General features: G+C 51.8%; 8 protein-coding genes across 8 annotated transcripts; 6 read left to right on the top strand and 2 right to left on the bottom strand.

Moving 5' to 3' along the window:
• The first annotated feature begins 1,639 nt into the window (after positions 1 to 1,639).
• On the top strand, positions 1,640 to 3,545 carry BO82DRAFT_322234 (alpha-ketoacid dehydrogenase kinase family protein). The gene is made up of 2 exons (XM_025632761.1): positions 1,640 to 1,880; positions 1,959 to 3,545. Exons 1-2 carry the CDS (start codon positions 1,669 to 1,671, stop codon positions 3,271 to 3,273), a joined length of 1,527 nt encoding a protein of 508 aa, XP_025486456.1. The 5' UTR covers positions 1,640 to 1,668; the 3' UTR covers positions 3,274 to 3,545.
• A 477-nt stretch (positions 3,546 to 4,022) lies between these two features.
• Positions 4,023 to 6,513, bottom strand: BO82DRAFT_347479 (IQ calmodulin-binding motif protein). The gene is made up of 6 exons (XM_025633790.1): positions 6,496 to 6,513; positions 6,002 to 6,444; positions 5,124 to 5,940; positions 4,943 to 5,074; positions 4,491 to 4,886; positions 4,023 to 4,419 (listed from the first exon to the last, which is right to left on the bottom strand). The coding sequence occupies exons 2-6, from the start codon at positions 6,380 to 6,382 to the stop codon at positions 4,145 to 4,147; spliced, it is 2,001 nt and encodes a 666-aa protein (XP_025486455.1). The 5' UTR covers positions 6,383 to 6,444; positions 6,496 to 6,513; the 3' UTR covers positions 4,023 to 4,144.
• A 514-nt stretch (positions 6,514 to 7,027) lies between these two features.
• Positions 7,028 to 9,295, top strand: BO82DRAFT_359281 (putative thiamine pyrophosphate enzyme). The gene is made up of 4 exons (XM_025636538.1): positions 7,028 to 7,211; positions 7,268 to 7,310; positions 7,368 to 7,490; positions 7,568 to 9,295. Coding segments are annotated over exons 1-4 (1,803 nt in total). The 5' UTR covers positions 7,028 to 7,209; the 3' UTR covers positions 9,203 to 9,295.
• A 360-nt stretch (positions 9,296 to 9,655) lies between these two features.
• Positions 9,656 to 10,533, bottom strand: BO82DRAFT_359280 (amidohydrolase family protein). The gene has a single exon (XM_025636537.1). The coding sequence runs from the start codon at positions 10,509 to 10,511 to the stop codon at positions 9,774 to 9,776; it is 738 nt and encodes a 245-aa protein (XP_025486453.1). The 5' UTR covers positions 10,512 to 10,533; the 3' UTR covers positions 9,656 to 9,773.
• Positions 10,534 to 12,926: 2,393 nt separating this feature from the next.
• Positions 12,927 to 15,192, top strand: BO82DRAFT_359278 (aminotransferase-like domain-containing protein). The gene is made up of 7 exons (XM_025636536.1): positions 12,927 to 13,221; positions 13,275 to 13,311; positions 13,362 to 13,393; positions 13,466 to 13,676; positions 13,742 to 13,818; positions 13,884 to 14,708; positions 14,760 to 15,192. Exons 1-7 carry the CDS (start codon positions 13,078 to 13,080, stop codon positions 15,012 to 15,014), a joined length of 1,581 nt encoding a protein of 526 aa, XP_025486452.1. The 5' UTR covers positions 12,927 to 13,077; the 3' UTR covers positions 15,015 to 15,192.
• Positions 15,193 to 18,010: 2,818 nt separating this feature from the next.
• Positions 18,011 to 21,136, top strand: BO82DRAFT_396260 (putative serine/threonine protein kinase; the record flags this gene model as incomplete). Its single annotated transcript, XM_025638830.1, has 4 exons — positions 18,011 to 18,451; positions 18,569 to 18,683; positions 18,745 to 18,914; positions 18,964 to 21,136. The coding sequence occupies 4 exons, from the start codon at positions 18,011 to 18,013 to the stop codon at positions 20,830 to 20,832; spliced, it is 2,595 nt and encodes an 864-aa protein (XP_025486451.1). The 3' UTR covers positions 20,833 to 21,136.
• Positions 21,133 to 21,823, top strand: BO82DRAFT_407287 (uncharacterized protein; the record flags this gene model as incomplete). Its single annotated transcript, XM_025639625.1, has 2 exons — positions 21,133 to 21,175; positions 21,492 to 21,823. The coding sequence occupies 2 exons, from the start codon at positions 21,133 to 21,135 to the stop codon at positions 21,821 to 21,823; spliced, it is 375 nt and encodes a 124-aa protein (XP_025486450.1).
• A 504-nt stretch (positions 21,824 to 22,327) lies between these two features.
• On the top strand, positions 22,328 to 23,676 carry BO82DRAFT_322218 (glutathione S-transferase family protein). Its single transcript, XM_025632760.1, has 5 exons — positions 22,328 to 22,536; positions 22,608 to 22,832; positions 22,904 to 22,961; positions 23,025 to 23,192; positions 23,249 to 23,676. Exons 1-5 carry the CDS (start codon positions 22,441 to 22,443, stop codon positions 23,464 to 23,466), a joined length of 765 nt encoding a protein of 254 aa, XP_025486449.1. The 5' UTR covers positions 22,328 to 22,440; the 3' UTR covers positions 23,467 to 23,676.
• Positions 23,677 to 23,769: the final 93 nt, after the last annotated feature.

The following is a 23,769-nucleotide window of genomic DNA, read 5'->3' as shown; positions in this document are numbered from 1 at the left end:
ATCTCTCCTTAGAAGAACTGTTGTTCGGAATATCTACCCTCCCTGGCTAGTCAGAATACAAGTCACCAAGCCCTCTTCCGCAGCCACCGCCTGCTAGTGCCGCATAGGTCTCAGTGTAATACAAATACAGCTTATATACTGACATCGACGATTTGCTGTGTATTTGGCAGTACATATATAATAAAGTAAGTTGCTTCCCACCAGTAGACCCTCGAAGAGTTGTATTCTGGCTGACCAAGGAAAGTAATCTGAGAGCATTTCGCTTGCTGTAGCTAATGCAGGTCTGCAAATTACAAAAGGGAATGGATATCACAATACGCCTCGCCTGCGCAGTACAAAGTCATCGAGGTCTTCAAATGCCTCTTCCTCTTCATCTTCTCTGCCCGAACAGTACGTGACTGGGTCGAAGATTTCCCAAAAGATGTTTCGGGCGTGGGACTCAACTTGAGTCTTTTTCCTCTGTGTGTGTTCTTCCTTGACGGGGGTTGTTGTTGGTAACCCTGAAATTTATCGCTGTCTCCATTTGGTTTATCATGGAGCTGTAGACAATGACGAGATCGCTCCCATCTATTGTGCCGTAAGCCTTGCTACTGTAAAGAATCCGGAAAGATGGAGATGAAAGATAGAGAGAAGGAGGAGAAAAAGGCAGGAAAAGTAGACAAAAACATCGAAAAGTAGATGCAAGTATCTGGGTGAGTTAATATAAGTTCTATGGTGATTCTATATACATCTACTTGATGGAAGGTGAATACATACTAGGTAGTGGCCAACAGCCTCCCAGCCTAAGCAAGGAAAGAGTAGGTTATTTACCTATATGGCAAAGCACAAGCCCTAATGTCGTACTCTAATAATGTAGTTCAGCAGTGAAGAGAGCAATATATTCTTCTGCATGATATTGGTTATGTCTACCAGTTTGAAATAGTAGCAATAAAGGTAGAGCAAAGGCAATCGGGATGCAAATGGAACATGCAACCGGGTGAAACCGCCTGTTAGCAGTAATAAATGCACCGGGTCTCTTGGTGCTGTAAGGCCTCAATATAACAATTGAATCCCTGGGCTACTATTTATCATTTTAGCAACGTATTACTTTGTGACTACAGTACATTTCTACAGCCATGTGATCTACCTTCAGAAAATATTACGTGACGGGCTGTATTCTTACCTGTATATAAGGTAATCTTTGCATAATCACCTATTCGGGTGATATGGGAATTCCTTCATGATAAATATAGTATAGACGAAAAGCTATATCTTCCGATAAACATACTAAGGGAATATTTCCAGGTCTATGTAGCAAAAACAAACAAGAGGGCATAAGAATATCGTATCGATATGTTGCGGAAACCGGCTAAGGGCGGATTCTTATGACAAGGTCTTGTAATGGCAATTATGATATTCCGCAAGGGAAACTGATCATATTGTTACACTGCATATTTTCTGGTAGTAGCCTTGCGATTCCAGTAATTAGGCCGATGAAATGGTAGGTATATGTGATTGGGAAGATAAGATATTATCGGCTATTTGCGGTGGAAGAAAGCCAACTGGCTGGAAACAAGCATACCGCCTTTCGGCAGAATTGCGGGAATCCCGCCAGCAAGGACGGCAGTGAGGTCATTTCCGATAAGTTAACCTCCGCGATCTGATGCTGAAGGATGGATACAAACCGTGATGACACTACCACGGGCTTTGCAGATGCCGTCTGTGGGTGCCAGACTCTCGCGCACACACCTAAGCACCCTCCCTAAGATACACCCTTGGTTGTCGTCATCTCCTCGACACGTCTCAACTTCCCAGCACCCCTTCGCGTACGGGGCTAACGATGAAGTCGCACGTCTTGCAGCCAGTCGTCGACGGCCATTGACGCTGGCAGACTTGCTCAAGTACGATTTTCCCTCGGCTGCTACAAGCCTGGGACTGCCTCGAAGTAATAGTGCATACTGACGCTGACGTCTGCTCAGACACGGGAGACCGCCGTTGTCCAAGGATGCCCTCCTGGCCTCGGCCAACTTCACCCTGTCCCTGCTCCCAGCACGGCTGGCATCACGAATCGAAGCGCTCCGGAACCTCCCCTTCATCGTCGTATCGAACCCCCATGTCACGCAGATCTACAACAACTACCTCCACTCACTCTCCACTCTCCTCCCCTACCAACAGCGGCAGGTCACCACCGTGGAAGAGTTGACCCAGTTCGCCGATGTCCTGGCCGACCTGGTACACACGCACACTAACACGATCCCAATTCTCGCCCGCGGGTTCCTCGAATGCCGCCGTTACATCGATTCCACCGATGTCACCCGCTTCCTGGACACCCACCTCCGCGCCCGTATCGGCACCCGCCTCATCGCCGAGCAACACCTGGCGCTTCATTTCGCCTCGCAGCCGATCCGGGACAGCCACCACGAGAGCAATGGACAACAAGAACCACAATCATCGCCCCCAGTCAAGGACGCTGCCGCGGCCTCGTCCAACTACATCGGGGTGATTGACACCGCCCTGCAACCGGCCCGGATTGTCAAGCTCTGCGAGGACTTTGTCGGCGAGATCTGCGAGCTCAAATACGGCGTGCGGCCCCGGCTCGTCATCGGCGGCCAGCCGGACGCCTCGTTCGCACACGTCCCGGTCCACGTCGAATATATCCTCACCGAGCTGTTGAAAAACGCCTTCCGCGCGACCGTTGAGTCCGGTAACGGCCACGAACCCATCGAAGTCACCATCGCCGCCGCCCCGGACGTCCCCGCCTCCCACCATCACCACCACGATCCCCTCGCCAGAATGAACACGAAAGGCTGGCAGCAACCAACCCAACAACAACTGCAACAGGACCACCCGTACCCTCCTCAATCCGAGGCAGACCTAGGCTTCGAAATGGACAACACCGTGGTCGGCACCGCCGACGCCAACGAATCCATCAAAGCCTGGACCACGCCGCCGTCCGCGCAGTGCATCACGATCCGCATCCGCGACCGCGGCGGCGGCATTCCCCCCGAAGTGCTGCCCAATATCTGGTCATACAGCTTCACGACGTTCTCGGAGTACGATGACCACCACGGGGGCTCGGAGAGCAACGAAGGGATGGAGGCACTGAATACAATCGCGTCCACCAGTGGTGGCGGGGCGAATGGGCATCTAAGCAGCATCGCTGGACTCGGGTACGGGCTGCCGTTGAGTCGCGCGTACGCGGAGTACTTTGGGGGCAGTATTGCCATCCAGAGTCTCTGGGGCTGGGGCACGGATGTGTATTTGACGTTGCAGGGCGTGGGGAATGTCTCGTGATTCGTGAGCTGTATTTTGGCAGGTTCTTCCTACAGGGTGAGAACAACGAGTGTGTCCACTATCGATTGTTTTGCGGATCTTGGTTAGAGGTTACTCGGCGGCTAAGTAGCTACTGGCTAGGATAGTATGATTGAGGTTCGGGACTAGTTGGGCTCGCCATGTGTATGCTGCGTACTGAGTACATTTCACTCTTGCCTTAAACCCTGGCGGAAAAGTTTCTATAGACGGAGGAAACAACCCCAATGCTACCTACTCGGGTGGGTTGGCCAGCGACGAGTACCAGGATTGGAAACAAGACGAAGACGGCAGACCGGCCCTATCCATCTCGTTGGCTGCTTAGCCGATCTCATAGTCCAGCCCAACATATTCTTTCACCAGAACTAAGTAAAATGATGCACTTCTTCATTTCAGCTTGTAATGTCTCTCTGAATAATGAATGGATTGGGAGTATCTACACGGTCACCGCATGTCACGTGTTCATATATGATCGTCTGTCATCGGGAGACTGATTGGGGGTTGGAGTTTTTGAGATAAAGGGTGTTTATCTCTTTAAGCGAACTGATACGAAATCTCTGGGAGAGTAGTCCTCAACATCCAATCCATATCCCTTGTAGGCAGCACCAGACGCAGCTCCCAGCCTCTAAACCCGCGAGCAATCTCATCAGCCTTGGAAACTAGAGAAAACTGCGGTCGACTCAGAGCGTGGATTAGATTTTTACAATCCCGAAAGCAGCGATTCGTACAAAAAAGCAGCCTCTTGTTCACATTAGCATATACAGGTCAAAAGAGTATATACACCAGAAAGAATCCAAGATTAGACAGATGTAAATATAAACAAGATGTCGTAAGTCAGTAGCACGTATAGGGTCAATTAAAATCCTCCAGCACCACGCACACGTTGAACAGCACCAACCACGCCCTTCGCCCAGCTGAAGCGACCAGGATCAATGCCAATGGACCCCTCAGGAATTTCATTGGTCGTAGGATCATGCCAGCAGCCATCTTCCGGGCTGACTGCACCGTACAGAGCCGTGTTCTGGTTACGGTCGATAGCCTCCCGCCATGCTCGGCAGACAATCGGTGAGTCGAGAAGAAGGTTCACTTCTTGGCTGTGGTAGAAGGACTGTGTGTCGAGGTTGCCGTTTCCTATTTGACGACGTTAGATCACTAACAACAGCATGGTCGCATCACAAAAATGCCTGATTGATGTGACCTACCCTGAATAGCCACCTTCTCATCGATGATCATCAACTTGATATGACAACTGCGCCGCTTGAACTTGTTGTGAATGGGCTTGGTCTGATCCTTGGCGACGTAATTGTAGATTCGAAGTCGGGAGCGTAGTTCATCGGTTTCCAGCGATTTGTACATCCGATGCGCGATCATTTCATTTGTACCATTCTGGAACGGAAGTAGCTCCCCAGCATCATTGTAGCCCAGACACAAATATGCAGTGACCGTCACGCCGCGAGTCTTGATAGCCTCCAACAGAGCTTGAACGATGGGTTCGGCGTTCATGTTCGGTGTTTGAATGAAGATCGATTCTTGAGCATTGTGTATGGCGGCGAGAAAACTGCTGTTCTGAGGTGTATGGACGCTCGTGTGGTTCGGTGCTAGTATTGCTTTGTTAGTGACCTATTTACTGCTAATAGCGCGCGATCAGACTTACCTCCCCAAGGTTCTCGGTTGACTACAGCCATTGGGAAAGGATCATGGGGCGGAAGAACAATATAAGGCTGCATCTGGAGCTCTTGATCGCGTTCCGAAGCGTCTCCCGTCGTATTTGGCTGGATCGTTGTATCTTGGTCGCGGTCAGTAATCTGCAATGAGAGTTCCGAGGGTCAACATACTCAAACGACGAGTGACAGCTTGAATTTTGTTTTCACCGTCTCGAGGCTCAAGTAGCCCATTCATTCGCTCTGCTTCATGTTTTAAATTCGTATCATAGTGAGACTCCTGTACGGTGAGCTCAGGAAGAGGACCGGGTGCTGGTGCTGCATGGTCCAGCTCGACGGTCGACTGGCACGGGATCGCGGCACCCGTGGCTGGCGAGGCGAGCATCGGCAGAGTGGGCTCCAAGGGGCGACCCCAAGAGATCAATGCCGTATCGTAAAGGCCATCGACGATGGGCCCCTCAACATGAATCATCATTTCCAGGTTGTCATTGTCCTGGACGTTGCTGCTCTGTAGCAGCGCAATTCGACGATCAACGACCATAAATTTGGCATGGAATGTGCCAAACACTGGTCGGTGGTAGTTAATGACCTGCAGGTTTATATTAGGGATCTCCTCGGACGATGGGAGCTTCACCTTCCCGCCGCTGTACTTCTTTTCGGGTACGGGCAGATGGTTCTCAAACAGCTGCTGCGGGTCACCCCGATCGTACACCATCTTCACAATCACCTTTTCACCGCGTTCGCCTGCTCTTTTAGAGAGCTCACGAAATGCATTGGTGATAAGCGTGGATGCATCGGAGTGGATCCAGAAGTTAGTTGCCAGGAAGACCTCCTTCTCCGCACGCACGATGCAGTTCGCCATGTGTCGACACAAATCTGGTAAGGGAGCGATAATGGTCAAGGGTACGACGCCATGACTTCCCATTAAGGGCGGAGAGACGACGCCCGCCATAGGGTTCTTATCTAACGCACAGAGAGCATCGTGGTAGATCTTGCATCAGAGGAGTCAGCAATCATCCCCGGCCCTTTCGAAGTTTATCGAGCTGACTGACCTGAAGGAAAAGCTTGCTTGGCTGGGAATTACCCCAGTTCCCGCACTCTGCCGCCTTTTGCCATTCATCTTTGTCGGTCAACGACCCCTTCGAGTCGAAATGACTGTTGGATTTGTGATCGTTGTAGAGGCGGTGAAAGACTTTTGGGGGTGACTGGGAGGGATCGCGTAACAGCTCGGATGTGACGGTCTGATCTTCATGGCAGAGCCTGTAAACACTGTCCGGTAGCATGGTGGTGCGAAAATAATTAGGACTTTTAGGCTGACGAAAGAACCAGATAACGGCGGTACTCAGACATATGGAGAAGAGGGCCCCGGATAGCTTAATATAGAGCAGTAAAGTGGATGAGGCACCGTCGTCCGGTCGCAAAAGGGCCGCCATAAATAATTACCGGCGCACCGGCAAGCTGTGACGTAAAAGTAAGAGTGCTAGTATTGTGATGCCTACGCGGCATGTCAGCAACTAATTTATGTGACCGAACCAAACCTCTTTACCTAGGCACTGTTCTGGCGCGATGGTTCGCACGCTATCTTGGATAATTAACAGTGATAATGTTATCCTCCAGTCCATGGAAGATGCGCACACACATTGCAGGGGTTGCTTTTACCGTCGCACATGGCAATGACGAAAAATGGAGCAGTATTGTCTTGCTGGGCTGAGCCACCACGTCATCGGCCCCAGTGCCAGATGGATCCATTCCACGTGTAACCGGCTTGGCTTTGGAAACAAGCTCCAAGAAAGGGCGGGAACCCGGCAAACAACTTGATAGGGCTGATTTGCGTCTGATGTAAGAAAAAATCGAGGTTCTCGGAAAATATTGGTGCAGGTTAGTGCCGGTGCAGTGTATGTACTCCTGATGAGCTGAGTTCTGTAGTTATAGTATGGTATGGTGCAGCGGGGAAAGAAGTGGTACGGCAGAATGCTTCTCCTTCCCTCCTCGCTTAGAAGATTCACTGCCTCTACCAAGTGGCTTAGTACCTCAGAAAGTCAATTCCATAACTTCCCCATTTTCCCCTCACAATCCACCAGCCATCGTCCCATCTTAACCTCGGCTTGAGATCCACTGCTCGGACTTCAACCCGAGCCCTTACTTTATCAATCAGTCAAAATGCGTTCTTCTCTGCACCATCCCCCTCATCTCCCACTTTTCCCGCTCGTTCTCATCCATATCAAATCCTGAAGCCCTGATCTTGATTGAAGCCATCACCATGTAGGTGTAATCCATGCTTGAATATCCAGGCGGGAAATCACTGACGAATCTACCAGGGTCTACACAGCATCTTTTGCCTTCTTCGAGGCTCTGTGGGAGGTATGCCAACTCAGACCCCGACGACCACATGTCTCACAGCATGAGCTGACTTGACAGGCTGGCGTCACTCATGTCTTCGTAAATCTGGGTTCTGATCATCCCTCAATCCTGGAAGCCATGGTCAAAGGCCAAAAAGAAAAGCCCAAGGAGTTTCCTAAGATTGTAACATGTCCCAATGAGGTGAGTCGCTTCCTTATCACCAGGCCATCGACTTCAAGCACCTCCGCACTAACCCCGCAATCCTTCGTTCTTGGCAGATGGTGGCTCTCTCCATGGCCGATGGCTATGCGCGTCTTACTGGGAAGCCTCAATGTGTGATCGTTCACGTCGACGTGGGCACGCAAGGTCTCGCTGCAGCTATTCACAATGCTTCCTGTGGTCGTGCTCCGGTTCTGATCTTTGCCGGTCTTTCTCCCTATACAATTGAGGGTGAGATGCGGGGTTCTCGCACCGAATACATCCACTGGATCCAAGATGTTCCGGACCAGAAGCAAATCGTCTCTCAGTACTGTCGTTATGCTGGAGAGATCCGGTCGGGCAAGAACATCAAGCAGATGGTAAATCGAGCTTTACAATTCGCCACAAGCGACCCTCAGGGTCCTGTCTACCTGGCCGGTGCTCGAGAAGTTATGGAGGAGGAGATCACCCCGTACTCTATCAACCAAAGCCAGTGGGTACGGGTTGCTCCACCAGCACTACCATCGGAAGGAGTGGAGTTGATTGCAACTGAGCTTGCGGGAGCCAAAGAGCCCTTGGCCATCGTAGGATACTCGGGCCGCAACCCCCAGGCAGTGAAGGAGTTGATCACTCTAGCCGACACATTCAAGGGCCTTCGCGTTCTAGATACTGGAGGCTGCGACATGTGCTTCCCAGGTGACCATCCAGCGTCTTTAGGAATGCGGTTTGGGATCCATGATACGATAAAAACAGCAGATTTCATTCTTGTCGCCGACTGTGACGTACCATGGATCCCTACCATTTGCAAGCCTTCCGACACCGCCAAAATTGTCCACGTCGACGTGGATCCTCTCAAGCAGCAGATACCTGTGCACTACATCAACTCGAGCGCAACATACCGGGCGGAATCTGCGACAGCATTCAAGCAGATCAACGATTACATTGCATCCAATCATCAGCTACAGCAATCTATCAACACAGCAGAGAACCAGGCACGGGGCGAACGCCGTGAACAAGAATTCCGAAAGACGCGCAAGGCAATCGTCGATATGGCCGTGGCCCCAGCAGGCGGGGACCGGGCGCCATTGAACGCGTCGTATCTCATCTCCCAGCTCCGGGGAGGCTGTCCTGCTGACACCATCTGGGCGATCGAGTCCGTGACGCTGACTGGTATCGTTTCCGATCAAATCGCGGCAACTGTTCCCAAATCATGGATCAACTGCGGCGGCGGCGGTCTGGGTTGGTCTGGTGGCGGTGCTTTGGGCATCAAGCTCGCGACCGATCTCGAGCACGGAGGCAATAACAAGGGCAAGTTTGTCTGTCAGATCGTGGGCGACGGCACGTACCTCTTCTCGGTGCCTGGCTCCGTGTACTGGGTGTCGCGCCGGTACAACATCCCCATCTTAACGATTGTCTTGAACAACAAGGGCTGGAATGCCCCGCGGAGGAGTATGCTGTTGGTGCACCCCAACGGCGACGGCTCCCGGGCCACCAACGAGGACCTCAACATCTCCTTCGCGCCCACTCCGGACTACCCCGGAATCGCGAAAGCAGCCTCAGGTGGTGAGTTCTGGGCGGCTCAGGCGTCCACGGTTGCGGAGCTCCGCCGCTTGCTGCCTGAGGCCATCAAGAGTGTACAGCATGGCACCACGGCTGTGTTGGAAGCGCAGCTGGATGGGACGGAGGGCAAGTACGTTGCGAAGCCGAGACTTTAAGCTCCTGAATCTTGGAATCGTACGTTCGCAAGGATGTCATACATGGAGCGTTTACATCAAAGCAAAGAAATTCGATGAATCAAGATATTTTAGACATCGTCAGATTGCGCCCTCGTGCTTAGTTCGTAAAACATGCGGGTATTTCCAATGCTTCTGACTTTGATCGGGTATTTGGGTGTCGCCTTGAGAGGATCAGACGCGCGCTAGAGCGCTGACTACCAATTCCCATATTCCCCTATTATTTGCGAAAGGTTAACCCTAACTTCCAAAAAGTAGGTGTCAAGTTCGCTTGTGCTACCCTAACATCTGCCACGATATTCCCACATGGTTCAAGCAAGCAATCAAACAATGCATTATTCCTACTAGATGAGTAACCTAAGTAAGGAGTGTTCACAGTCTCAGCAAACCCGCCCCCACCCCTGTTTCAGCGCATGTTCCGCGCGCATTTTCAGCCTAAGATTAACCAACGAAACGATGAAGACACACGAAAAGAAGCCAAGACCCAGAAGGAAAAATCCAGCAAAACAACGACACAGACAGTCAAAATCAGTTGATGATCCATCAAACAAGCTCAGACGGGAGCGTCGGAGTCCTTGAACTTGGAGAGCTTGAGCACGTTCTTGGCGTTGTCCCTGCCGACACGCAGGTAGCCATCGCGGCCGCCGAGGATCTTCTTGAGCTCGTCGGAGTTGTTGTCGAACCAGCCGCAGCCGTTCTCCAGCCGCTCGTAGGGGTAGTCGACGCTGAACATGATGCGGTCGACGCCGATCTCCTCGGCCACGAAGCGCAAGGTGTTAGTGCTGAAGTGGCCGCTGGTGGTGACGTAGATGTTGTTCTTGAAGTAGTGCAGGACGTCGCGCTCGCACATGGGGTCGCCGTTCTTCTTGGCGAGGGGCCGCTCGACGTCGTTGATCCAGTGGTTGGCGCGCCAGAAGTCGAAGGGGATGCGCTCGCCGAGGTGGCCGAGGATCAGCTTGAGGTTGGGGAAGCGGTCGAAGACGCCGTTGGTGATGAGGCCCATGACGTGGCGGCCGACGGCGTTGCAGAAGCTCTGCGGCGGGCCGACCAGGTACTTGCGGTTCTCGTAGTGCTCCTTGTAGTTGTCGCTGGTGGGCGCGGCCGGGTGCAGGTAGATGGGCACGTCGAGCTCGACGGCCACGCGCCAGAATTCGTCGTACTCCGGCTGGTCGTAGTACAGGCAGCGGCCGCGCTGGTTGGTGTGCTGCACGTCGTTCAGCAGGGCGCCGTGGAAGCCCAGCTCCTTGACGCAGCGCCGCAGCTCCTTGCCCGCCTGCGCCGGGTCGTGCATCGACAGCGCCGCGAACGCGCCCAGCCGGTCGCGGTGGTCCTTGATCTTGTCCGCAATGTAGTTGTTGACCTCGCGCGCGTGCGACTCCGCCTTCTCCCGCTCCCGGATCCCCTGGATCCCCGGCACCGTCAGCGACAGCACTGTGTAGCCGATCCCGTTGTCCTCCGAGATCTTGAGCCGCTCGCCCGTGATCGACTTGATCTGCCGCAGGTACCGCTCCAGGTCGTCCGGCGCCACGTAGATCGCCGCCTGGTCGCGACTCTGATCCGCCTCGGAGGGGATCTCGAAGGCTTCCTCGATGGTGACCTTTCCGCGCATTTTGGTGGGAGGCTTGGAGGACTTGCGGAGGAAATTGATGAAGGACAGAATGCTGGTATTCTGCGTTGTGGGGATATTGAACAAAGTTGGAAACGTCGATGACTTCGAGAGACACTGATGTCTTGAGTTCTCGAGTCTCTGCATGCTTCAAGGGTCATTATATAGATCGATTTGGGGATTTAACCATGGTAGATTTGACATGATGGCCCATGACGAAAAAGGCCGGCCCTCGATTCCATTCTCAGCATTGCGGCTCGAAGAGCTCCGAGTTGAGCTTCTGGCCTGGAAAGAGAGGGTCTGATGGTTCCAGATTCAATGTCGACTTTCGGTCGAGTCTTCCCAGGCCTTTCGTCTTGCGGGGTAGAACTTTACTTCATCTTTGAGAAGTTGGATGAGCATTGAGGTGAAGAATGCATGTGATGGTGAGCGCGATGTGATGCTTGTCTTATGCTGAGTTGACTGATGTGGCTTTCGTGTGAGAGGGGAATTTCTAGGGTTGAAGGAGGGGAAGTTAGCCATGGATAGTCTCCGCACGCCCCGCACGGAACATTGAACTTATGCCGTTTATTAGTTGAGAACCTAATGCCGTTTATTAATACTGCGTCCGGGATTGTTGTTTGGCGCATTAGCATAAAATATCTTCCCAATTGATATCATTTCAGAATGCTAAAAGCGCACCTTTCAGGCGACATATGTTCTCAACTAATACGCGGGTATCGTGCTTGGCCACATCTCTACAAGAATCAAGACATTAATTAGGACTTTTTGAAAAGATTAGACATAATTGAAAATACAACACTGTATATAGTTTTGGTTTCAGATGATCTGGCTAATGAGCGTATTGATATTCTAAATATTTTTGTTGTACTACAACCGGCTCCCAGCTCGATGCTAATTTGTCGTTGTCCTGGTCTGGATACTGAAGGTAATAAAAGGGCCCTAAGCTAGAATTAGGCTGCGGATCTAAATTGATCTGAGATTGAATATTTGCTCGGAAAACAGTGCTTTGCCTTATAGTTATAAAAGGAGCTGCTTATTAAGGTGTTTGATATGGGCCTGAAGGACCCGAGGGTAAAGAGGGCCTTGATCGTTCTGGTTGAGCAGGTATCTAATGTGCTGTCTTCTGCCACTCCCATTCCAATTCACTTGTACCAACCGCCCTTGATCATATTCTTCCAGGTCATGCACTCTCCCTCTGCCTCTAACCCTATAGTCCGCTGGATCCTCATAAAATGTCTCCAGCTTCGATCACTCCAATATCGCACATTGCTCATCCATATCCTGAGCCCCCTTTCATGCAGCCTAGGCATGCACGAAGTTTTCTATGACAAATTAGATCATATTGTCATATTTGCGCAACACGGGTACTGCGCATGGAAGGTTTTCGGTTATAGTTCCTCATTTGACTCATTTGGCAGCAATATGATACCATGGGCACGGCACTGCACTGACATCTTTGGGTGTAAGGAACCATGGCTGATCGGATCTCCGATAAGCCTGGCTCCGATGCCGGCGATAGCCTTATCTAGGCGTGGGGCTGTCATACCGCCGATATGCACCATTACCGCTTCTCAAATTCCCCCTCCAATTGTCGTCATGCTCTACCCTTGGGAGATCCCTGCTTGGAGATCCAGATTCGCAGGGTTCTGTTGAAGGGATCGCAGATGATGCAATGATTCGTGTTTACCCCAGGTTTCTGCAGATGCGGGGAAAAGCATCAAATCCGTCTCTGTCGGAAATAACTCGATCATGTACGGAGTATGCAGCGTGGTATTTGGATTACATACAGTACATACAATAATACCCCGCCACGCCTTACCGATGACAGCATTCGCAATTCGATAGAATGATTTTACCATGCCTCCCAGAGTCAATGCAATCGATCCACTTGCTCCTCAGATATCACACTCACTTGCCAATCACAATTGCCAGGGGAAGCTGCTGTATCTAGTCCTGCAGTGCAGATTGCTATCGTGGACAAATCGCCGTTGCAGTGCGCGACGCTTGCCGGCGGAACCGGTCCGCCCGAGCTTTTCTAAAGCGGAGCAAAAAGCGGACGGGCAGTCGTCGGAGTGTGACTCGATTTCCTTTCCTTCCCTTTATTCTCTCTTCTTTCCCACTCATCTTCCGGTGTTGCAACATCTCTTTCCCTTCACTCTATTCTTTCTGCACTTTTTTGACACAAAGTGCGAAACTTACAACAGTACAAATCACTTACAGTCTATCCTTTCCAGCTACTAATTCGACCATGAGCCCCGCGGCCGTTGACTCGGGCTCGGCTTCCGCTGCCGGACCATTGACAGTCGACGCCATCCCGGCACTCAGAGCGAAGAGCGCAAAGATTCCCTTGGGTGTTGCGCCTGCGACCCATAGCGACCTTTTCAAGAGCCCAGTACGTCCGTCTCTGGGTTATGTTGATGGCGCACGAAACTAACCCCTTATCAGCACTGCTACACCAAGCCACAGGCCAAACGCTGGGATGGTTAGTACCCGCCACTATGTTGCTAGGACTGAATCCTGATTTGTTCCCAGATATTTTCTCCATCGAGGCAAAGGCTCGGAAGGTTCGTCCGTCAAACTCCGCTGGCCTGGTTGCTCGTTTCGAAAGCTAATATGTACTCGTTGAATGTCTTTAGACCTCAACATTGAAGGGTGCGGCGCAGTATCTCAAGAACCCAGGCCTGATCTCCCTTGGCGGCGGGCTCCCCTCTCCGGAATATTTTCCCTTCGATGAACTCTCCGTGAAGGTTCCGACCCCTCCTGGCTTCTCTCCCGAAGAACGCAACAAATTCGGCGCCCTTTTGACTGCAAAGAAGGGAGACACGCGTGACGGAACAAGTTTATACGGTGAGTGTTGAACGACCACTTTCCTCTCGAGAAGCTTATTCAACGGCTGAGACTGTTTTCAACAGACTTGGAAGTTGCGCTTAACTACGGCCAGGCCACGGGATCCCCGCAATTGCTGCGGTTCGTCACGGAACACACAGAGGTATGTCGCTGACAGGCCAACCACACTGCAAGAAGCTTGGTTAACGACTGATCCTTGGCGACTAGCTAATCCACAACCCCCCTTACTCCGATTGGCAATGCTGTCTGACGCCTGGCGGTACCTTCGCCTGGGATGCTATCCTTCGCATTCTGTGCAACAGAGGCGACTACATCATGATGGAAGAATACACTTTCTCGAGTGCCAAGGAAACTGCGCTTCCTCTCGGCCTCAAGGTAGTCGGGATCAAGATGGACGAACAGGGTCTTCTGCCCGAGGCACTTGACGAGACTCTCAGCAACTGGGATGAGGCGACTCGCGGTGGCCGCAAGCCTCGCGTACTCTATACTATCCCGACGGGACAAAACCCCACAGGTGCAACCCAATGGGCTGACCGACGTAAGGCTGTGTACGAGGTCGCTCAGAAGCATGACATCTTCATTGTGGAAGACGAGCCATACTACTTCCTGCAGATGCAGCCTTATACCGGCGCCGACGGCACGCCCGCACCGCCCCCGGCCAATCATGCCGAGTTCATCAAGTCGCTTGTCCCTTCATATCTGAGCTTGGACACGGACGGCCGCGTTTGCCGGATCGAATCCTTCTCCAAGGTCCTTACTCCTGGCTCGCGTGCCGGATGGCTGGTTGCTCCAGAGCAGTTCATTGAGCGCTATATTCGTCACAGTGAGACTACTGCCCAGAACCCGAGCGGTATCTCGCAGATTCTCCTCTTCAAGCTTCTGGACGAGCATTGGGGCCATGCTGGGTACCTTGACTGGCTGATCAATCTTCGTATGCAATATACCGGTCGTAGGGATGCCTTGGTGGTTGCTTGTGAGAAGCACCTCCCACAGGAAATTGCTAGCTGGGTCGCACCCGCAGCGGGCATGTTTGTAAGTTCTCAGATATCCTACGAGTGGATTTTAAACTGACTAGTATTCTAGCACTGGATTGGTATTGATTGGCAAAAGCATCCCGGCCTCGCAGCAGGCAAGACCCGTAACCAGATTGAAGAAGAGATCTTTCTCGCTGCTGTTGACAACGAGGTCCTTGTCTCCAGGGGTAGCTGGTTCACGGCCACTGAAGTTGGCGGGGGTAAAATGTTCTTCCGTGCAACCTTCGCTGCCGCCAGTTTTGAGAACATTGATGAAGCCATCCGACGTTTCGGCAACGCCCTACGGGTGCAATTTGGTCTATAGACGCGTAACTTCTTTTTGATACCCTAGTTGGATAAGTACATATGAAAAGAGGTTCAGCATGTAAGCGACCGGGGAAGGTACTCGGGTGCTCTGGGCACTTGACGTGCCATTCTTTACGACCTTGGCTTCCTAATAATCTCAAAGTTAGAGCTAGACAGACACTTTAAATGCAATTTACCATCACTTCATGACTATTATTTGCATGTGCTTACTGCAGCACGATGTGGTCGGTCTAGATCTAAATTCGTAGCCCGAGCAAGAAGCATAGCCGCGTAAAAACATTTTTCCGCCCCTGATCCACAAGTAGAACGATTGATTAGGAACTTTAATCGGACGTTGCTCAACCCTGATAACGCGTTACATGTCGGAAATCCGGTCCATGGTGAGATAATGGCGAGCTACTTTGGCGATTTATAATCCTAGCCTGAGTCTTACAGCTTTGATACCCCTAGTGTTTTCCTTTCATCGCCTGTTTTCCTGTCGTCTTTAGGCTTAATCTTGGACTCGTTGTATCCTTGCCCCTTTGTTAGCCAGCTGGATTGGTTTGCTAAGGAACTACATGTTGGTAAGTTCTACCTCGAGCCTCCTGTGGGAGAGCATATACTCTATACGTTCTATTCGGTCTGTCGTGTCGGGATTTCCTTGACCCAGGTCAAGCACAATTCAAGCGCCCTGTTATTGCTGCGTTCATATTCATCACGTGACACTATACAACCCCATGCTAGCAAGCTCCTCAGCTGGGATTTGAGTCTGTAAGGTTACTTTATCATAGATGAATAATCTATAGCTCATCGTCAGTTGCAGGATGATCGCGATGTGTTGCTTCTTATGCCGTATGTATTGAATGCAGAACTAACCGGCTATAGATCAGCATATCACTGTACGGTGTGCCAATTCAACACGAACCCGTAAGTTGTGCTTTGAGCGGCCCTTGCTTCCTACCTACTATCAACTCTCGGTGATTCTTGGTTTGATATAATCGAATCTACTCGAACTTTCTACCTGTTTCTATCCAGCACCTTACCGGCGAAAGCTGGGGATATCGATCAGCAGGCTGTTGTTCCAGTGCATTTATTCACTGTTGACATCCAGGCCGGAGCGGACTTTCTCGTTTTGAATACACGCTAACGTCTTTGGGACTAGCGCTCCCGTCTTCACATAGTACGCGTGGCAGACGCTGATATACAGGCATATATCAACACATAAGGAATATCGACGACGGTAAGTATCTACATGTTTACAGACCATTCTGTCAACCCTCAATTGCAATTTGAAGTATAAATATGGATAGAGACTAACATGAACATAGTATACGTTCTTTTTGCCGACCAAATCGGCTGAGATTTGGGCGTGGAGCTCGAATTCGCGTCGCTACATCAAAAGAGTTCGTCGTGCTGGTGTTGGAGAGTTGACGACTGGGCACATACACCACCGACAGGCGATACAACTGCCTTTGGACCAGTCAATTGACTAACCTACAAGGTGTGTGACTGCCAGGATGGATTTTATACCTCTCCTGGCTCGACTTCCTACGAGCCTGCTTCCTCTCCATATGTCAACACCATTCTTTGGAATCATCATCGTTCATCTTCATCACTTGATGAATCCATCCTCCCCTACCTGTCCGTTCTGCTTCTCTGTTCTCTTGAACCAAGCCCTCCATCCTTCATCTACCGGCATCGTGGGTTGACCATGGCTGGGTCCAGGTTCTCAGAGCAACGTAGAGGCATTTACGGGTTTGCAGTCATCGTTCATCATCTCGTTGAAAGCGTGCTAACACTCTCTGCCTATCGATAGAGCGTCGCCCGATCTCGCGCTAGAACTTCCAACAGAGGTTCAGCAGCCTCCTGTTGGACGATATCAGGCAAGGCACGAAAGCCAGGACAAGAACGCAGGGGAGAACCCAGAATCTGAGACTAGCTGTCAGTATTCCATCGCAAACCATCCTAATGGTAAACTAATGAGATTGCAGTTCTGCTTAGCGAGTCCAGTTCAGACTCAGAGGGTGAAAAGTACGTTCAGTCGCTATCGACTATTTGATCATAGCTAGACTTCAATACTAACATAACGGGACCAGGGACCCAAAACCTTACGCGGTCAACCAGACTCCGCCACTAGATCCGCCCACCGAAGACGAGGAACAGAAAGCCTCGAGGCGTTTTAAGTGGTTGCACAAAAAACAAAAAGGTTCGAAAGACTCAAAGGCCTCGAAGAGTTCGACAGGGTCTGGAAGTACAGGGACTCGCAGCCATCGGAAGTCCAGCTCTGGAGAGCAGACCGGCATCTCACGGAAGGATAAACGGAAGGATAGGGGAACAAAAGACCCCAAGAAACTTCCACTCATCGAGCGCCTTGCACTTGGAGACGCCAAATTACGTATTCAAGAAGCGCAGGCAACCTCCAACCAGGAATCACAGCCCGCAGACGATTATCCTCCCGAAGACAGTACCCCTAAGCGACCATCTCTCAGGAAGTTTTTCCATATCCATTCGAGGAAAAGCCAAGGCGACGGTGTCACTATCGAAGAAGAGCATTTGACGTCGGCAGAAGAGTACTTGTTGTCCAATAATCCACTCTTCTCCGGGCAAAGCACACCCGGAAGCACAAGTCAGACACCAAGTAAATCGCATTCCCGTGACTCTAGCGGTGGGCCTGCGATTCGGTGCTGGCTTGGTCCTGAGATTGTTAGGCCAGCAGGAGACCCACCCTGCCCGAAACCTCAGGCACTCGTCGAATGTGCTCCAACACCACCAAGGAGTCCGTCGTCTGATCACATTATCTTGCTCACCTCCATCTTGTCAAATTCAGTCTCTCGATCTACTTCCACTCCGCCGAAAACCCCTCATTCTACTTCTACTCCGCACCCTATCTCAGAGAGCAGACTTGACACATCTGGTGACGCATCTTCATTCGACGAGTTTCTTGCCCCAGCACCGCTCCGAATCACCCCAAAGAATAAAAACGACACTCCCGCGCCCCATTCACCCCTCGACAAGATGGATCCACCGCGTGTTTCTCGTCTCCTCGACCCCGCCATGGCGGCTATTACCAAGCACAAAGCTGAAGCTATAAAGCTCGCTCGCGAGCAGAGCTCTGCAGTCCAAGAGATGTGCCGCAGAGCGAAATCTGATGTTCCTGCTTACGAGTTTGAAGAGTTGATCGGCAAAGGTTCATATGGTCGAGTTTACAAAGGTCACCAGCTTCCCTCCCGCAAGCTCGTCGCGATCAAGGTTTTGGACATCGACTCCATCGACTACAAATCTCTGCGGGACTTTCGAGACGAATCAATCAACGATTTCATCCGTGAGGCGAAAGTGATGAAGCAGGTCAAAGACTCTGGCGCGAAGAACATTAACGAACTCATCGAGGCGATCTCCATTCACTCGCAGCTGTGGCTGGTTTGCGAATATTGCCCTGGTGGCAGTGTTAGAACCCTGGTAGGTTTTCATCACTCCGTACTCGGTCTGAAGCTCTGCCATCACCCCTTCGTCTCGTCTCTTTTTCATATATCCTAGCATTGTATGCCAACTGATCACTGACGATTTTCCACTTAGATGCGAGCCACTAACGACCGCCTGGAAGAAAAATTCATTATCCCTATTGCACGAGAACTGGCTGCTGGCCTCCGTGCCATCCACAATGCGGGTATCATCCATCGAGACATCAAAGGTATGAGATCATTTGGACTAAACCCTTTGTTTCGCGCACACCACTAACATTCTTTTTCTAGCCGCAAACGTCCTGATTCACGAAGAAGGAAAACTCCAGATCTGCGACTTCGGTGTTGCCGGCGTCCTTCAGTCTCAGCTGGACAAACGCTCGACCTGGATCGGAACCCCTCACTGGATGCCACCCGAGATGTTTTCGACCCGCGGCGAAGCTCATCAGTACGGAAGTGAGGTAAGTGACACGTGTTCCGCATAGACAGTATCGTTGTTGACCGGTCTAGATCGATGTATGGGCGTACGGATGCACGATTTTTGAGATTGCTACGGGCAATCCTCCTAATTCGAACCTCCGAGAACGCATGCAGATCGGGAGACAACTGAACCGCAGCACCCCCAAACTAGACAACTCGAAATATAGCGACGGCCTGAAGAGTCTCGTGTCCTTTGCCCTGGAATCGAACCCCGTCTCTCGACCTGCGATGGCAGACATTCTAAACCATTCCTTCATTGCTGATACCGAGGAAAGCCACCCTACTTCGTCCCTGGGTGAGCTTGTCCGCATGTACTATCAGTGGTCTCAGCGGGGTGGACAACGCATCTCCCTGTTCCATCCTGGCGGTGCCGCGGCTGCCGAGATGCCAGATACCGAGCCTAGTGACGAGGACTGGAATTTCAGTACAACTGATGGCTTTGAGCGTCGCTTCTCTGTCATAGACCTCGATCAGCTGGCGGCCTCTATCGCTGAATTGGAGGCAGAAATAAGCCCGACCACAAAATCTCAATCCATGCCAGACATCCCTGATGAAACGACCGATCAGGAAATGACAGTTGAGGATAAGGCGAACTTCGATGAGCGGGTTCGTCGAGGTGCTGAAGCGATGGAAGGCCTTTTCAATGAAGAAAAGCCAAGCTACACTTACGAAACAAAGAACGACTTCGTCCCTATTGAACCTAAAGCCCCCGCATCCGACCTCCCCCTGCGCACAGACACCGATCGCTCTTCCGTCACCTCTACCTTCATCGACATCGACATCGGATCCTTTGACTCGTCGCATTATGCGGCTGGAGCGTCATCTGCGCAGCCCTTTCAGCTCGCAGACGCCGATACTATTCGCGCCAACAGATCCAGCGGTCGTCAACAGCGCAACTCCATCGACGGTCGCTCTCGATCTTCGAGTAGCGGCGTTAGCAGCACTCGTGACGCTGACGATGTGCCATTCCAGCCATCAACCGGCCCACGACCTCCGACCATGGATTGGAAGTTCCCTGTCTTCATGCAGCCTGCAACTGAAGAGGAGCCAGAGCCCGAGCCCGAGCCCGAGCCCGCGCAGGCGCCAAAGCCAGCTGAGCTAGACATCTCAGAGAAGCGCGCTACAATGGAGTGGACATTCCCAGTGATGACTGCTCCAGCCGACAATGAATCCACGGGCCACGAAAGCGATGCCGACGTGAGTCGCAACAACACTCTGAAAGCGCCGATCATGAGTCTGCAGACCTCGGACACCATTCGACGCTCGAGCATCGGCGAGCCTGGTGATTCCCGGCCTTCCACCTCGCGATCCATTGATTCCAATGTGTCTGCGAGCTCCGAAACGGATTATGATCCATTCCGCTTCGACCGTCCCTCCACCCCGCCTAGCGTGCCAGCGGCTGCTGAGCCCAAGACTTTTGACGAGTCGGACTTCCCTACAATGTCATTTGACGAAGATGAAGAAACGAATGTCCTTGATGGACCTGGGCCTGATGAAGAAGAAGAATCGACTTCTGCCTGGCACAACAGTTCCGAGCAACACCACGCGCACTCCGAGCCATTCCCCACCGCCATCCCTGTCAAAGACCTCGAGCTGGCCCCCTTCCCCTCTACCACCGACTCCCCCACTTCCGAGCCTCTTCCCACCGCCAGACGCAACCTTCCCATCCTGTCCACCGAAGACACCGAGCCCGTTCGTTTCCCGGACGTTCCTCTTCCCCGCCTTGATGCCCTGACGGAGGGTGTCGGTGACCACGCCATCAAAGAGGAACTGGACCGAATGCTCGACGGCTTCCTGCTTGCTCTCAACGCCACCGGACGCGCAATCTCCCAGACCACGGTGGGACCCGAGGCCGAAGTCAATTCCGACATGGTCTCTACCCCGGAACATTCTGAGTGAGGGACATCATCCAGAAGGGGACCTCGAAACACAGCCAAACACAACCCCGCAAAACCAATATCGAATCGTTTTCCATTTATTTCATTCCTTACTTTGAAGTTAGAAGAATAAAATTAACAGATGGTGCATTGGAGAAAACCCGTTCTTTTTGGAACCGTATGCCGAAAATCCAAGTATGCTGGCTCATGCATGGATTTGACGCGACGCGACGGACTGAGAATGGTGGAAACTCATGATTTTCACGAAAGAATGATCTTGCATTTTGCAGTTGCGGTGCCTGTTCCTGTACCTATAGAGAGCATGCAATTCATACGTGAAATCCTATTCCCTGCTGGTATTGATAGTGAGAGTGTAGGATCCCGATCTCAGCAGAGAGGCTGTCTGGCTTGGCAGTAAGACGGTATGTAAGTCCTTGTTGAGATTGCTTGTTGTCAGGAGCAGTAGCAGGGCCCAATTGGTACCTTTTCTTCCTCTACTTGATCGAAGTGGTTCATCTGTCCCAGGGACATCCCACCCCCAACAAGAAGCCGGACTGTTACTGTTTCCCTGGCGAACCATGCTGGCCCAGGGCCTCTCAGTGGAGGGCGTTTAATCAAACCGTGGGTGGCGGTCTGATTGCCACTGTCATGTCCCGATCGGCAACGTGTGCCACGGTGAAGGGCCCCTCGCCGCCTACAACGCCTCAGCCTGTGAGGCTCTCCGCGCGAACTGGGAGTTCCCGCACACGCACTACGAGAGCTCTTCGTCGGTGATGGCGGGATTCTACGCCAACCAGAGCTGCGACCCGATTCTCAGCCCGTCATCCCGCTGCATTGTCGGCACGTACGTGCAGGACGCCGTGCGCGTGCGATCCGCGGCTACGTCCAGGAGACAATCGCCTTCACTACTGCCCACCATATCCGGATGCTCGTGCGCAACACCTGCCCCACCATCACAGTCGGCGGCGGCGGGCCCGGGCCCGGGGCTCTGGGAAGTCAACGGAACTTGGTAGGATGATCGACCCCGGCCGGGGATTCTTACCTCGAAAGTCAAAGGTTTTGATGCCTCAATAGTCACAATGTAGAATTCTGCGGGGATACCTTTCTCAACAGCCCTGGCAGGAAGCCAAGCCGGCTGTGCAGTTGCAATGGTAGTTGAATCTCATGTCATTTCCGTGGAATTAGGGCTGTGGTTCCGACGGAACTTCCGCTGACAAAAAGCCGCTTTGCTTACACACACGACCATTGTTTAGATATAGCACTCTTGGCTTTGGCCTTGCATCTTGCCCATAAGTCAAGTCGGTTTCCTCACTGATGAGATATCGCAATCGCGGGCTTAACAATCACAAAGGGAGATTGAGTTCGGAAGCCGAAATGTGTCAGCATCCCTGGAATAGTCATCAGACCAGAAAATTACCGACGAGAATTGCGGAGCAGGTAAACAACAAGAAGGCCTTTTGGACTTATAAATATGCGTCATGGGGGTCTTCGAGCCTTTCTTCCCTGCCATCTCAAACATTGGTCTTCTCCTCATCCGCCGCGAGCTCACGATTGCGCTTTACATTCAGTCGCATCCTGAATCGCCCCTATCACCACGTGAACATCTCATTGTCAGAGTCAGCGCTGGAAGATGGGAATCAAGACCGACATCACCCTCTATACCGAGGGCACTCCCAACGGCCTCAAACCCACCATTCTACTAGCTGAGCTGGGCTTGGAGTACAAGGTACAGTGTCCCACAACCTGAAGCCATTAACGCCCAACCTCAAGAGACAATGTGAGCTGACCAGCGTAAAGCTTCACCCAATCAACATCCCCAAGCACGAACAAAAAGAGCCATGGTTTCTCGAGATCAATCCCAATGGTCGGATTCCTGCCTTAGTCGATGAAGACGAAAACGGCAACAAGGTTACGCTGTTCGAGAGCGGCAGCATGCTGCTGTATCTTGTGGCCCGGTACGACAAGGACCACAAGGTGTCATATCCCTATGACTCTCCCGAGTACTGGGAGACCGTTAATTGGGTCAGTAGTGCAATTCCAGCGTTCCGCCGCCACAACGGGTTTTATTGTTATGTAAACTGACAAACTCACAGCTGATGTGGCAGATGGGAGGGGTGGGCCCGATGCAAGGGCAAGCCAACCATTTTGCGAGTAAGACAAGACAAGGCTTGCATTGGATTGTAGGATATGCTCTAACTTTCATCGGTTGTGCAGGAATGGCCCCCGAGAAGCATGAGTACGCCATCAGCCGCTACGTGAACGAAACCCGCCGCTTGTACCGCGTCCTGGACGGCCATCTGGCCAAAAGTAAATCCGGCTACGTGGTTGGTGACCGGGTCACGGTGGCGGATATCGCCTTGTGGAATTGGGTGGCTGCTTACAGTACGTGGGCGCACTCCCCCTTCCAAAACCTACAGGGCACTGACAGATACGCGCAGAATATAGTGGCCTCTCCAGCATTGACGAGTTTCCGCATGTGCAGAAATGGCTTTTCGAATTGTTGAAGCGGCCCGCTTTTGAGGAGGGTCGGAATGCCCCCGGGCCGCATATCTATCTGGAGCTTAATAAGCTCTCGGATGAGGAGTTGAATGCGAAGGGTCGCGCTGCTGGGGCCTGGATCCAGGAGGGCATGAAGCGGGATGCGGAGGAGGTCTGATTGTGGACTTTGTTTTGTCTGATTTGGAGTCTTGGGACTTGGGTATCGTATGAACTCGGATGCAGAGTATTTTTCTCATCGGGAGAGGTCATGTATCCGTCACGCATGCAAGAGCTGTCATGTTAGGTAGTTGCTCTTTTGTTATATATCTTTTCGTGTGGTTTGCTCCATGTTTGGATGGGCAGTGATCTATTGAGTCTTGGCCTTGTTGCTTGTTCCAGTTGAAACAAGGATACTCTTTATACGTGACAACGTAATGCAAACTATCTGCCACTGTAGACTTAGAGGATATCACCAACTGTC

The sequence above is a fragment of the Aspergillus uvarum genome (assembly GCF_003184745.1).
Source record: "Aspergillus uvarum CBS 121591 unplaced genomic scaffold BO82scaffold_89, whole genome shotgun sequence".
NCBI classification, from domain to species: Eukaryota; Fungi; Ascomycota; class Eurotiomycetes; order Eurotiales; family Aspergillaceae; genus Aspergillus; species Aspergillus uvarum.
Note: the sequence above shows the minus strand (reverse complement) of the source record. Positions and strands in the feature narration are given on the sequence as shown.

What these genes read in the sequence shown, in the direction of transcription:
- BO82DRAFT_322234 (XM_025632761.1), top strand. Translation starts at nt 1,669, where the DNA reads ATGACACTACCACGGGCTTTGCAGATGCCGTCTGTGGGTGCCAGACTC. An exon ending in ACGCTGGCAGACTTGCTCAA is followed by an intron (nt 1,881 to 1,958) that starts GTACGATTTTCC and finishes ACGTCTGCTCAG; the next exon opens with ACACGGGAGACCGCCGTTGT.
- BO82DRAFT_347479 (XM_025633790.1), bottom strand. Translation starts at nt 6,382, where the DNA reads ATGGCGGCCCTTTTGCGACCGGACGACGGTGCCTCATCCACTTTACTG. An exon ending in CAAGCAAGCTTTTCCTTCAG is followed by an intron (nt 5,941 to 6,001) that starts GTCAGTCAGCTC and finishes CTCTGATGCAAG; the next exon opens with ATCTACCACGATGCTCTCTG. An exon ending in TGAGAAGGTGGCTATTCAGG is followed by an intron (nt 4,420 to 4,490) that starts GTAGGTCACATC and finishes GTCGTCAAATAG; the next exon opens with GAAACGGCAACCTCGACACA.
- BO82DRAFT_359281 (XM_025636538.1), top strand. An exon ending in TCTTCGAGGCTCTGTGGGAG is followed by an intron (nt 7,311 to 7,367) that starts GTATGCCAACTC and finishes CTGACTTGACAG; the next exon opens with GCTGGCGTCACTCATGTCTT. An exon ending in TTGTAACATGTCCCAATGAG is followed by an intron (nt 7,491 to 7,567) that starts GTGAGTCGCTTC and finishes CGTTCTTGGCAG; the next exon opens with ATGGTGGCTCTCTCCATGGC.
- BO82DRAFT_359280 (XM_025636537.1), bottom strand. Translation starts at nt 10,511, where the DNA reads ATGCACGACCCGGCGCAGGCGGGCAAGGAGCTGCGGCGCTGCGTCAAG.
- BO82DRAFT_359278 (XM_025636536.1), top strand. Translation starts at nt 13,078, where the DNA reads ATGAGCCCCGCGGCCGTTGACTCGGGCTCGGCTTCCGCTGCCGGACCA. An exon ending in ACAGGCCAAACGCTGGGATG is followed by an intron (nt 13,312 to 13,361) that starts GTTAGTACCCGC and finishes ATTTGTTCCCAG; the next exon opens with ATATTTTCTCCATCGAGGCA. An exon ending in CACCCGCAGCGGGCATGTTT is followed by an intron (nt 14,709 to 14,759) that starts GTAAGTTCTCAG and finishes CTAGTATTCTAG; the next exon opens with CACTGGATTGGTATTGATTG.
- BO82DRAFT_322218 (XM_025632760.1), top strand. Translation starts at nt 22,441, where the DNA reads ATGGGAATCAAGACCGACATCACCCTCTATACCGAGGGCACTCCCAAC. An exon ending in AGCTGGGCTTGGAGTACAAG is followed by an intron (nt 22,537 to 22,607) that starts GTACAGTGTCCC and finishes ACCAGCGTAAAG; the next exon opens with CTTCACCCAATCAACATCCC. An exon ending in ACTGGGAGACCGTTAATTGG is followed by an intron (nt 22,833 to 22,903) that starts GTCAGTAGTGCA and finishes ACAAACTCACAG; the next exon opens with CTGATGTGGCAGATGGGAGG.